Raw genomic sequence first — 11,832 nt, forward strand, 5'->3', positions numbered from 1 at the left:
TCCTTCGTTACCGTTAAAGAGATACGGCTCCGTGATGCAAGCAATTCAGGGCATAGCTGACCTTGACTTCTGGGAGACTGAGAGAGGGACAGGAAAGGGAGAGGAGTATCATTGACAATGATGATAGTATTATTATTTCCTTGCCCATAGAGAATCACTGGGGAATATTTGCCCATAGAGAAACCATACTTCTCCATCGAGAATCATTAGGCAATAGTTGCCCATTGGGAATCACTGGGGAACACCTGCCCACAAAGAAACCATACTGGCCCATAGGGAGTCATTGGGAGATCTCTTCCCATAGGGAAACCATACTTGGCCGCCCAGAGAGAATCATTGAAGAGTACTTGCTATGGGCAAGTATAGTGTAACGGTTCTCTATGGAAGGCATGCTTTCTCTCTGGGGAAATAAAGTAGAGGCCTTTGTTTTAGTATGTCCCAGAAGGAAGAAACGAAGGAAGGAAGGAAGGAAGGAAAGAAAGAAGGAAAGAAAGAAAGAAAGAAAGAAAGAAAGAAAGCGAGCAAGGAAGGAAACGGGGCTTTACCCTGGACAATCGTCCTCATCCTTTTGGCGCTTTACGCAGGGCAACATCCTATGGAAAGCTTTCTTGGTGGCCTGGAAGCAAAGGAGAGAGACAATGAAGGAGAGCCAGGGGAGAAGAAGAAGGGAGGCCATGGCTGTCCCCCACCACTTGGCCTCTGCCCTTCGCTCCTCACTCACTTTGATGCAGTCCTTGAAGCCAGGCATGGTCAATGGAGGAGGGCCTGAGTCCAGGCCAAGGAGCTTCACAGAAAGCAGCCGTTGGTCTCCAACAGCTGGGTTCCAGAATGGAGTCAAGCAGGTTCCAGAGCAGATACAGAACCTTTGTGAGGGAAAGCAAGGCTAGATAGAGGGTTCTCTGGGCTTTGCCTAGAAGCCCTGAACATGCTCCAGATATAACAATATTCCCTGCAAATAAAGTTGACCATAGAGTTTCACTGGAGGAGCTACAAATGCCTAGAGGAGTGTTCTCTTTAGGAATCTCTAGGTCTTTTGATGCAACTTTCATTTAAAATTGACCATAGAGTTGCACCAGAGGAAGACTTAGATATTCCTAGAGAGAATATATCAATCAAATCTATGAATAATCAAACCCACAAATATGGAGGGATGAGTGTATTTTCAAGCCATGGATGCTCGAATCTGTGGATACAGAAGACAAACCGTATTCTCTTCCAGGAACTTCCAGTGTCTGCCCAAACTGCAGACCCCAGAATTGCATAGCCATGGCTGTTTGACTAATCCGATCCTTATGCTTTTAATTTATTTTACATGCAGTGAATTTGATTTTGATGGGTCTCTGGACTGTAATAAAGAATTAAGTGGCATCGTAACACTGTGGCATAATGCCCAGCTGTCCTGCTTTAGAAGGGACAGCTTTGGCTAAATCCTCTGCCATCACTGCTTTTAAGATGTCCTGGTTCCCCTCTCATCCTCCCACTTTCCCCCATTGAATCAAGGCTGGATCCATTTCCAGACCCTTTAAAGTTTGCACTAAACGCTGGACGTTGCGACAAGGCCGCCATGTTGGCTGCTGCAACCGACTAGCAAGGCGTGCGCATGGCCACCGCTCTTGTCTTCGATGCATTTTAAAAAGTAACTTTCCAAGAACGTTATAGATACCAACGGTGACAAACCAAAGTTTCTGCCTTACATTCCCAAGGCTGGTCAGGAGGCTTTTGGGAATGGGTTTTAGGAGGCCTTTTGTCACCCCACCATCTTGCCCTCCACCACGCCACGATCATTTCACGCTTTGGAGCGTAAGATTTGATTAGGCCGGTCCTCGCAGTTGCGCCCGTGACCGGCAATTATCGCCACCGAAATGACCCAGCTGCGTCCCAGAGACGCAAAAAAGATCGCTCTCAATGAAAGGAAGAAACGGAAAGAAAAGAGACGCAAGACGGCTTTACCTCCTTTTTTCCCCCTTCTCCGCCGGACCTTTTTTTTTTTTGCATCTGCGGAGAAGCGTTTAATTATAATTTCGTTTCTGAAATAAAACCGTAACCATAAATTGTTTATAACAGCCGCAATCAGAAATCATCGTAAACTCTGGTCTGTTTTAAACTGAGTTAAGAGACACACACAGAGCAATAAGGTTTCCTTAAAAAGATGCACCAAAATCCAACCCCTTCCCAGTGTCCCTTTTGGGGGAAAAGTGCATAAAGGCTGCAAATCAATAACCTTTTAAGAAATAAATAAATTGCAATAAATAACCAATAAATAAATAAATAAATAGATCATCGTTCATTTGTGGCACAGAGACGTCACTCAAGAGATTCACAGCCAGCTCCTCCTCAGCCATCATTTTCCACATGGGACTTTCCTTCCCTATTCTCAGCCAAGAGGTTTTTTGGAGGGGGACTGCAAGTCCCAGCAGCCTTAGAAAATGGAAGGAGACATGATACCCATGCCTGAGTTAAAAGGGAGGTGGGTAGCCATTTAGCAAGCCTCCACGAACAGGAGCAGTCCAGCTTGCAAAGAGGAGGTGATTCTATGAAGAGGGAAAGGCCGTCAAACTGCTGGGCTTTGGGGAAGGAACGCACACATATAACCATCACTGAAATAGATTCCTGAACCCAGCGCCTTCCAAATGTATGGGACTACAACTCCCATTATCAAATGTGAGAGTCAAATGTGGGCAAACGGATTGGTATGAATTGTGGCTAGTTGCAGGATTTGCAAAGTAGGGCAAGCTTGTGTCCCCATCCATTAGCCATTCAGTAAGCGGTGTGGTGGCTGAGCATTGGACTATGACTTTGGAGACTGGGAGATCCTGGGCAAGTCACACTCTCTCAGCCTCCTCAGAGGAAGGCAATGGCAAACCCCTCTGAACAAACCTGGCCAAGAAAACCCCATGATAAATTCACTTTAGGGTCGGAAATGACTTGAAGGCACACAACAAGAGCTCATGAAGACCCTTACCAGCACAAGGTCTACTCAGAAGTGCCTTCCATGCATTCAGTTGCATTTACTCCTGAGTAAGCACACATCTTCTCCCCATTCTATGGTACCCATGATACCAAACCTGCAGAAACATCTCTCTTTGCACCTCCTGGTTCCATATTTACAGGTTTGCTTGCAATTTTGCAGCTGCTGGGTCTAGGGCTGAGACCCCCAGACAAGTCAAAAGGGGTCTTAAAGGGAATTCTGTTATGTTACCCCCCCCCCAATTCCCTATCTGCACCCCAAGAAAAACAACCTGGTCATTTTTAACTATATTACACTTAGACCTTCAATATTTTCTACACACTGAAAAGTGCCCATTGAAACCCAAGGGGTATCTGCACCACAGAGTTGCAGCAGTTTGGTTCCACTTTAACCTTCCTGGCTCCATCTTAAGGGATGCTGGGATCTATAGTTTGAGACAGGGTTTGGGGTTCTTTGCTAGAGTGCTTTAGTCCACTGTCCTGCACTAAAAAGAACTAGAGCTGTCAGCAGTGAATTTGCACCTATCTATACCACTGAGTTGTTGCAATTTGATCCCACGTTAACTGCCATGGCTGTGTCCTAAGGAATAATGGGATTTGTAGTTGGAGGGACTTCGAAACCTCTGCTACAGGAGTACAGAGTTGTAGCAGATTGACCGTGGATTCTTTTTTAAGGAATGCTGGGATTTGTACTTCCACTTCTCTACTATAGAGCCCTGGGCCTGTTACAGATTGCCAAAATAAAGCTGCTTGGGGTCTCTTTGGAAGTATGCTGTTTAAATGATGCATGGGTCCTAAGAGTCCGGAGGTCGCGCCAAAGCCACGCTCCATTCCTAAGCACCGGAATGCAGCTTTTGGTGCAGCTTCCGGATTCTTAGCATGCATGCATCATTTAAACAGCATACCTCCAAAGAGAACCAAAGCAGCTTTATTTTGGCAGTCTGTAACAGGCCCTAGTTTCCCCTTCTATACTACAGCTGCCAAGGTTTTAATCTCCCATCGCTTCTCTTCTCAGGATTCCTTGGGAACTGTAGTTCATGGAGGGGGAATATGCACTAGAGCTCTCTCTAATGTAAAATCCTACTCACCCTTTCCCTGAACTACAAATCTCACAATTGCACAAGATGGGAGCTACTGGGGACCCTTTCGCACTACGCAGTTAGAGTGCGACAGTTCCGCTTTAACTTCTATGGGGACATCCTGGGATTGGCAGTTCAAGGCAAAGTGTTCTTGTGCCTCCTCCAAACTACAAATCCCAGGATTCCGCAGGACAGTTGGAGAGGAATTGCAATGCTATGACTGTGTAGCGTGGAAGTTAAAGGGGTACGAATCTGACGCAACTGTGAAGCACACACAGAAACATTTATACACACACAATAGAGAAAGAAATGTTTGGAAGTCCTTTTGGAAAAGGAAAATCCCGTCGGGTGGCATACTTGAGGCATCCCAGGTAAAGGACGCATGCCATTTTGCTGTCCCATGCAACAGACCCCAAATCCTTGAAATGGGGGTCAGTGTTTCACCTCCACTGTTTCCTTGAAGCCCCCGAGTTGTGGCTCCAAGTGCAAAAACGTATAGAACCGATGGCTTGGCTGTTCATTCTGTTGGCCGAAGGTGGAACAAGGAATTATGATGAGAACCAGTTCAAAACATAAAACCAGATGCCCATTTTGCTCTCTGTTCTGGAGATGAAGCAGGAAGGCAGAAACGTCAAAGGGTTGCTTTGTAAGAACCAAAGAGTTGGATGGAAACCCTCAACGGTCATCCAGTCCAAACTCTTGCCACTGATGGGCGTTTGCAGGCCACAATGTTCCTTAAGCAGAAATCGAGGCCAGAGGAAGAACGTGAGACATGGTTGGGTTGGCTGCAATGGACATCAGACCAGGAGGTGACCACTGCCGCCATCCCTCCAGAGGGTCAAACGTCCAGCACATGGTTCAGGTAGGAGATGTAGCAGATGGCCAGCCGCAGGATCTCGATTTTGGAGAGCTTCTTGTCCGGGGGCAAAGTGGGCAGGAGCTTGCGGAGCTCGGCAAAGGCCATGTTGAAGGCCTCCACCCGGATCCTTTCCCGCGTGGCGTGGGCCGTCCGGTACTTGGCCGTGGCGCGGCGCCTCCGCCTCCGTTCTTCTCGGCTGAGGTGCTGGAGGTCCTTCTTCATGGCATCGCCAGATTCGGCCACCCGGGACTGGGCGCACAAGCTGTGGGCGCCCGCCTCGTCCGCTCCGACCCCTCGTCCGCCTCCGCAGTCGCTGAAGACCGACTCCGTCTCCGAATGGGTGGGCTGGAGGTCGGTCTCCGTCTGGTCTGAATTTAGCATCATGGCTTGAAGTGGAAAGATGGTGGGAGAGAGAGGGAAGGAAGGATGGGGAGGGAGAGAAAGAAGTTGGCTACTCAAGGAGGAAAAAGATTTGGCTGGTCCAAATGGAGGCAAGGAAACCAGAGAGGAAGTCAACAGCTAAGGAGGAAGAAGATTTGGAGAAAATGGAGGCAGAAAAAATCAAAGAGGGAGTCAATAGGTGAAGAAGGGAGAGAAGAAGGGAGGCAAGAAGAACAGAGAGGAAATCAATGGCTAAAGGAGGAGGAACATTTGGACAAAATGGAGGCAGGAAAATCAAAGAAGGAGTCAATGGGTAAAGAAAGAAGAGAAGGAGGCAGAAGATTTGGAGAAAACGGAGACAAGAAAACCAGAGAAGAAGTCAACAGGTGAAGAAAGAAGAGACGGAGGAAGGAGATTTGGAGAAAATGGAGGCAAGAAGACCAGAGAGAGAGAGTGAATGGCTAAAGGAAGGAGAGAAGAAGGAAGAAGATTTGGACAAAACGGAGGTCCAATGGATGGCGGGGGAAGGAAGAGTTTGGGAAACCACTAGAAACGTGGATGAGCAGCACTGGGTTGAGGAACTACGTCAAAACCCCACCGCTTGATGGGTCTTCCAGTGCAAGGACTCCAGTTTATGGCATTAAATAAAGGAGGCAGACCCCTCTTTCCATCTCCCAGGTTGGCGCGGGTGCAAGGGCTGAGTCCTGGTCAGAGACTGCATCCGCTCTTCAGCCGTCTAGCAACGGCCATTGCTTCAGCCTAGCAAAACAAAGAGAGACAAATGGATGGTATATTTTCCAAAGGGGGATAATGGAACTAATGCACCCAAATATCAATGTTTCATATGCACACTGATACACAGAGCCTGGGGGTGATTTTATATGTAGTATATCTAATAATTTTGTGCATAACACAAAGTTTGTGTCCATTGAACCATCGGAAAGCAAAGTTGTCACTCTCTCAGCCTCCAGATTTGGGATTCATTTTGGATTTTGAAATTCAAGATAAGGGAGGCTCAACCTTTGGAAACTGAAGGCGGCAGAAGTTGAAACTTCTTTGCTCTTGATGCACGTTTTCAGGTTCTGTTTGTCAACTGCATCAATCAATAAATATATTCTATACATAGACACAAAGATAATAGATATATTGAAATGATTAACAAAACAGACTAACAAAAATATAGTCATTTTCTAGTGATTAACAGCATGCTTTTGGGATCCAAGATAAACTTGGGAGATGTGTTGTTCCTTTGCTTTCCAGATATTTCTTATGTTTTTAGTCTGGTTTTAATAAATTGCAAACCACTTTGAGTCCCAGTGGGAAAAGACAGAATATCCTATTGAATATGAATATTAATTAATATTAACATTAATAATAATAATAATAGGATTTTTAATGGATTCAAATCAGACTGAGCTTTATTCTGCTTTATCCATTTCTTTCATATTTATTCAGCTCCAACAACTCTTTTCTGGCTCTTCCAAAATTTCTTTGGAAGCAATTGGAAAAATTCATTGGAAATATTAATCCTTTGCCATGAAAACTGCCAAATAATAATAATAATAATAATAATAATAATAATAATCTCTGCCCAGGGTTTTTGATAGCTGTTTGATCTATTCTACAGATCCTGAACAGGTGAGTACATCTACTTTTAGGACATGAAAAGATCCCTTTCCAAGATACCTGGGAAGCATGATGCTTTTAAAGGAGCATGGCTGCGTAAACCAAGTTGATCAGTTGGCAACCATCTGATTGAAACAACAGCAGCAACATCCATGCAATGGATTCCCAGCTTTGGGCTAATGATAAACCTGAACATTTTCACAAATGGTGACATTAAGCAAGGTTTGTATATGAAATTTTCCTGCAGTGCCTAAATGTCTGGCATTTCTGAGAGTTGTCATTGTTGTTGTTGTTGTTGTGTGCCTTCAAGTCTTTTTGGACTTACAAGACATTGAAACTCATTCAACCCAGAGTTCTCAGACTAGAAAATGAAGGATTTTTTTCATTTCAGGAGGTTGATTTATTTATTTTTTTTGGGGGGGACGGGACATCTGTATCCTAATTTATTTTTCCTCCTCGATCCCTGGGTTCCTCCTCTTTCCTTTTCATGCTGAACTTTGGGAATGCCTGGCAAGGATCTTATTCTGCCATCTACATACCTTTTCAGCATCCCAAGAAAAGTGTCCTGCAATGGGACTACTGCTCCCAGAATCCCCAGACACAGCCAAGGCTTGAGAAAAACCCCTTTCCTTTCAACTACATCACCCCAAACCCCCCTTTTGACAAGTACCTTCTTTGGAGTACCTTTTTTTTAGTACTATCCTTCCCAGAAAGGCCCAGCAGAGGATGATGGGAGTGATAGTCCCACCCAAATGCCATTTCCACCAGAGTCTTGACTCTAAGGAGGACAATCCAACTTCAGAAGAGAATGCATGCCCCCCCCCCCAAAAAAAAATTACTTACCCTTCAATAGAGGATTCCTCTCCTTTTCTTTGCAAGAAGATCCTTCTTTTTCTTGGAGCTGGGTGCAAATCCAGGTGTGGAAAAAAGCTGGCCCATTCCTCTCCTTATTTCATGCCCATCTGGGTTCACATTCAAGGGGTAAAACTCTCACCTGGAGCTGCTCTAACCATTGCATTGCATTGCTTGCAAAGCAGGCTGCTCACTACCGACCCCTTCTGTCCGCTTCAGTTACTGCAACTCCTCCTGCTACTGATGTTCTGCAGGATGATGCTCCTATATAGCTACCCTGCATCCCTTTAAGCCCCGCCCCCAAGCTTCCCATTGGCCACTCCGACTCCTCATGAATATTAAAAAGCCAGGACTGGTTGCTCATTGGCTGGAGGGGAAGAGAACCCCTGGGAGGGGCAGGGTTGGAAAGAGAGAGACATCTGTTCCCCATCCATCTTTCATGGACTTAAAACAAGAGATGCTGGGTTTAATGCGCATCGCTTCTGCAGTGCGGAAGGGACGGGATCCAAACCGGTTTAAGCACTGAATAAGCACCGACAGGGTTTTGCAGGAGAAAACCTCCCTGTTTTTGTGTTTTGTTTCTTTGGACTCCAATGTGGAGGAGGGGGGATTCTGGGTGTTAGAGTCCAATAAAACAAGATAATGCTGTCTGCCTTTGGAGTGGCTTTAATAAAGGCATCCCTTGCATATAATAGCATTTGGGGCTTTGCTAAAAGCCTCCTCCTTGGATTTAAAAACCAACTTAGCACCTAAAGCAAGCTGCTCTGAAAGCTTTTGGAGCTGAAAAGCGGAGCATATATAATGTCAATAAATAATACATTAATAAAGGAATTGCTTTTTTATCTCTCACGGATATTTCCAGATTAATATGCGCCTGCCTCTGGTGTCTGAAGGAAAAGAAAAACCCTAAAAGCTGGAGTCCCATCAGCCACTCCAATGGGAGCTGCAGTCCAAATGCTGAGATACTGAGTCTAAAGAAACAAAACACAAATGCAGAAAGGTTTCCTCCAGCAAAACAGAAATGTACATTTTGGGGGGTCTGCCTTAACAGCGATGGAGCCGTGATGCTTTTATCTGTCCTCTGCCCATATTTCCCCTTCTGTCCTTCCCTTTAGGAACCAAAACGGAGCCTCTCAGGGGTTAATGCCGTCTGTTCGGCCGCCTGGCAAGGCCTCCGGTGGGACTCCTCCTCGGCAATATGTTGCCTCCCCTCTTGCCAAATGTTGGCTTCTCTCTGGTGCTTTCTCGCACTCGGGTCCCCTTCCCGGCCCAGCTGCGCCCATCGCAACCTTTGGCCTTTGCAGCCTCTCCTGGGTTGCAACTGTGGGCTCTGTGGAAAATATGAAATACAAATGCAGCCCTCCTTTTTGGGAAGGTTCTGACCAAACGCACAAAAAGGACAGCCTTCTCCTCTCTGGCTGAGATCCGAATGAAGGAAAAGCCCAGTTAGGCTTCCCAGTTTTCAGAGCCTGCCTTGGAGTCTCCCAGTTTTGTAGGGTCATATTGTTGTTGTGTGCCTTCAAGTTGTTTCTATCATGGAGTTTCCTTGGCCAAATCCCATAGAATCACAGAACCTGAAGAGACTTCCAGGTCCAACAAGTCCAACTGGCTGCCATTGTTCAAAGGAAGTCGGCCAGGCCCTTCTTCCAAGGCTGAGAGCATGTTTAGTTGCATGGCTGGCACAACAAAGTTGACCCCAAAGGGTCATCCAGCCCAACCCAAAGCAACCCCGACAAGATGGCCATCCAGCATCTCTAAAGATGCCTCCAAAGAAGGAGACTCCACCACCCTCCCAGGAGCAGCGCCTTCCACTGTCAAATAGCTCTTACACTCAGGAGGTTCTTCCTAATGTTGAGGTGGAACCATAGACCCTAAAGTTGGAAGAGACCCCCAAAGGTCCATCCAGTGCAACCCCCTTCTGCCTTGCAGGAATACACAAAACCACAGACCCTATTGCTGGAAGAGACCCCCATCCAGCCCAGCCCCCTTCTGCTGTGTAGGAAGGCACCATCCAAGCCCTCCCTATAACAGATGACTACCCAGCCTCTTTCAAAACTTCCAAAGACGGAGACTCCAAGACTCCATCATCCTACAAGTCAGCAGTGTCTTCCACTATCAAACAGCTCTTGCAATAAAACAGTTCTTCCCAATGTTTAAGTACAATCTCTTTTCCTGGAGCTTGCATCCATTGCTCTGAGTCCTAGTCTCTAGAGCAACAGAAAACAAGCTTGCTTCCTCCTCAATATGGTATCCCTTCCAATACTTAAAACAGGGCTATCAAGTCACCTCTTAACCTTCTCTTCTCCAGGCTAAACATCCCCAGCTCCTCATAGCAGACAGAAGAGGACTAACCGGGAGGGTCCATGCCAAATCTGGGCACTCGGAAGATGGGATCCTTGAAGGTCTGAAAAAACGAGAATTCGGTTTTGTGCTGAACTGAGGTCAGAGGTCGGCAAATTAAAAGAACAGGACCATAACAAGGCAATCTAAATTCTGCTGAAGGTGGGTTGGAGAACAGAGATTATTATGGCAGGGGGAGAAATCCAGAACTCCTTGGAAGGCTGGAGGGGCAAATGAAGTCATAAATCGGTGCCACGCTGCGGGGCTTGACAGGGCCCTGTCAACTTTCCAGCCCCGTCTGACATCTTCATTATTTACTCCGAGGGGGAAAAGGAGGGAGGTTAAGCTCATCGGAGGAGTTGGGGGAGATAGGTAACAAGGCAGGATTTGCAAAGGGTGCAGACTGGTTCAGGTTCAAATCCAAAGAGTTAAGAACTCCAGCAAGGACCAGACTCAAATCCAAGCTGGACTGAATCAACTAAATGTTAACACAAGTCTGTTCTGGAGACCATCCACACTGCACAGTTATAGAACTATAGTACTATATAGCAGCAAAATAGTTGGCTGGGGGCTTTATGGGTTGTAATTTTAAAAAAAGACCTTTGCTCCTAAGATTGCGGAGCCATTCTCTCAAGTACCCCATTATTGCACTTCAGCTTGCACCCCGATTCCCCCAAACTCTTGCCTCCCCTAAATCTGCCTGCTTTGCCCTATTATTTTCCCCAGGAATGGAAGAGGTCCATTCGCCCGCATCAGCTTTCCGACAGAAGGGCCTGGCTATTTGGTACTGACACCAACACCGCAATCTGTTGCCTGGCCTGCCATTTGGAAGTTGCATTCAAAGGGACACACAAACACAGACGCATCAGAGAGAGAGAGAGGGAGATGTGCCTTGCTTGTGGGTCCCTGCGGAACCCGCATCCGCCATCAGTGCCTTTGTTCCCTGGGAAGCCGAACCCAAGGCGCTCATGCTCTGACCAGGGCCCTAATAACCGAGGCTGTCATAATCGGATCCAGGCTAATTATGCGCCCCGGCCGCCTCTTCCAGGGGCTCCACTGCCTGTCCATCTGTCCCTCCTCCCGCCACCCACCCTCTGCCATCCCCAGCCTTTGTGTCTGTCCATCTGTCAACTGGAGGGACCCCCAGTGCCACCTTGCCCTTCCCTGGGCCAGCCTTCGCTCATTGGCCTGCCAGAGAGGAGTGTGCTGGGGTGGGGGGGTCCATCCCTCCTTTCTGCCTCCACTCCATCAATCCACTTAGCTCCCCTTCTCCTCCTCCTCCTTCTCAGCCCCATCTGCTCTGCTTTTGGGGGGAGAGGAGGGAGTGCCATCCTCTTGGGAAGGCCCCTTCCTTTGCCCAAGTCTCACTATCTTACAACAGAGGAGGAGAAAGTGCCAGTTGGAAGGATGCAGCATACAAGCATGGCTCCCCCAAGACTGGGTTTGCAGGCTTGGGCCCCCTCCTCCAGACTTTCCAGAGTCCTCCATTTCTGGCCAAAAGCAGTCTGTAAGAATTGCAATTTCCTTTTTAGGTAAGTTGCAGGACAATGCTCCACTTTTTGACATCAAAAGATATACTGTCTACCCATCCATCCATCATCTATCTATTATACCTATCTATATCATATCTATCTATCTATCATACCCATCTATCATACCTATCTATCTATCCATCCATCACCCACCCATCCATCATCTATCATATCTACTATCTATCCATCCATCCAT

The 11,832-nt window shown here is 46.9% G+C and overlaps 1 protein-coding gene across 2 annotated transcripts; it reads right to left on the reverse strand.

Moving 5' to 3' along the window:
- Positions 1 to 593: 593 nt before the first annotated feature.
- Positions 594 to 7,987, reverse strand: LOC149302170 (helix-loop-helix protein 1-like). 2 transcript variants are annotated; one of them, XR_016272143.1, is made up of 3 exons: positions 7,756 to 7,987; positions 4,491 to 6,045; positions 594 to 616 (listed from the first exon to the last, which is right to left on the reverse strand). XR_016272143.1 is itself a non-coding variant. In XM_089483366.1 (2 exons), the coding sequence occupies exon 2, from the start codon at positions 5,287 to 5,289 to the stop codon at positions 4,885 to 4,887; it is 405 nt and encodes a 134-aa protein (XP_089339492.1). In that variant the 5' UTR covers positions 5,290 to 6,045; positions 7,756 to 7,987; the 3' UTR covers positions 3,859 to 4,884. The 2 variants fall into 2 exon arrangements, 1 of the variants encoding a protein (XP_089339492.1); XM_089483366.1 differs by lacking the exon at positions 594 to 616 and having other exon boundaries at positions 3,859 to 6,045.
- Between the last annotated feature and the right edge of the window lie 3,845 nt (positions 7,988 to 11,832).

Source organism: Sceloporus occidentalis, unplaced genomic scaffold, assembly GCF_023333645.1.
Source record: "Sceloporus occidentalis isolate IW3139 unplaced genomic scaffold, rSceOcc1.0.p SCAF_20, whole genome shotgun sequence".
In the NCBI taxonomy this organism is placed as follows: Eukaryota; Metazoa; Chordata; class Lepidosauria; order Squamata; family Phrynosomatidae; genus Sceloporus; species Sceloporus occidentalis.

What these genes read in the sequence shown, in the direction of transcription:
- LOC149302170 (XM_089483366.1), bottom strand. Translation starts at nt 5,289, where the DNA reads ATGATGCTAAATTCAGACCAGACGGAGACCGACCTCCAGCCCACCCAT.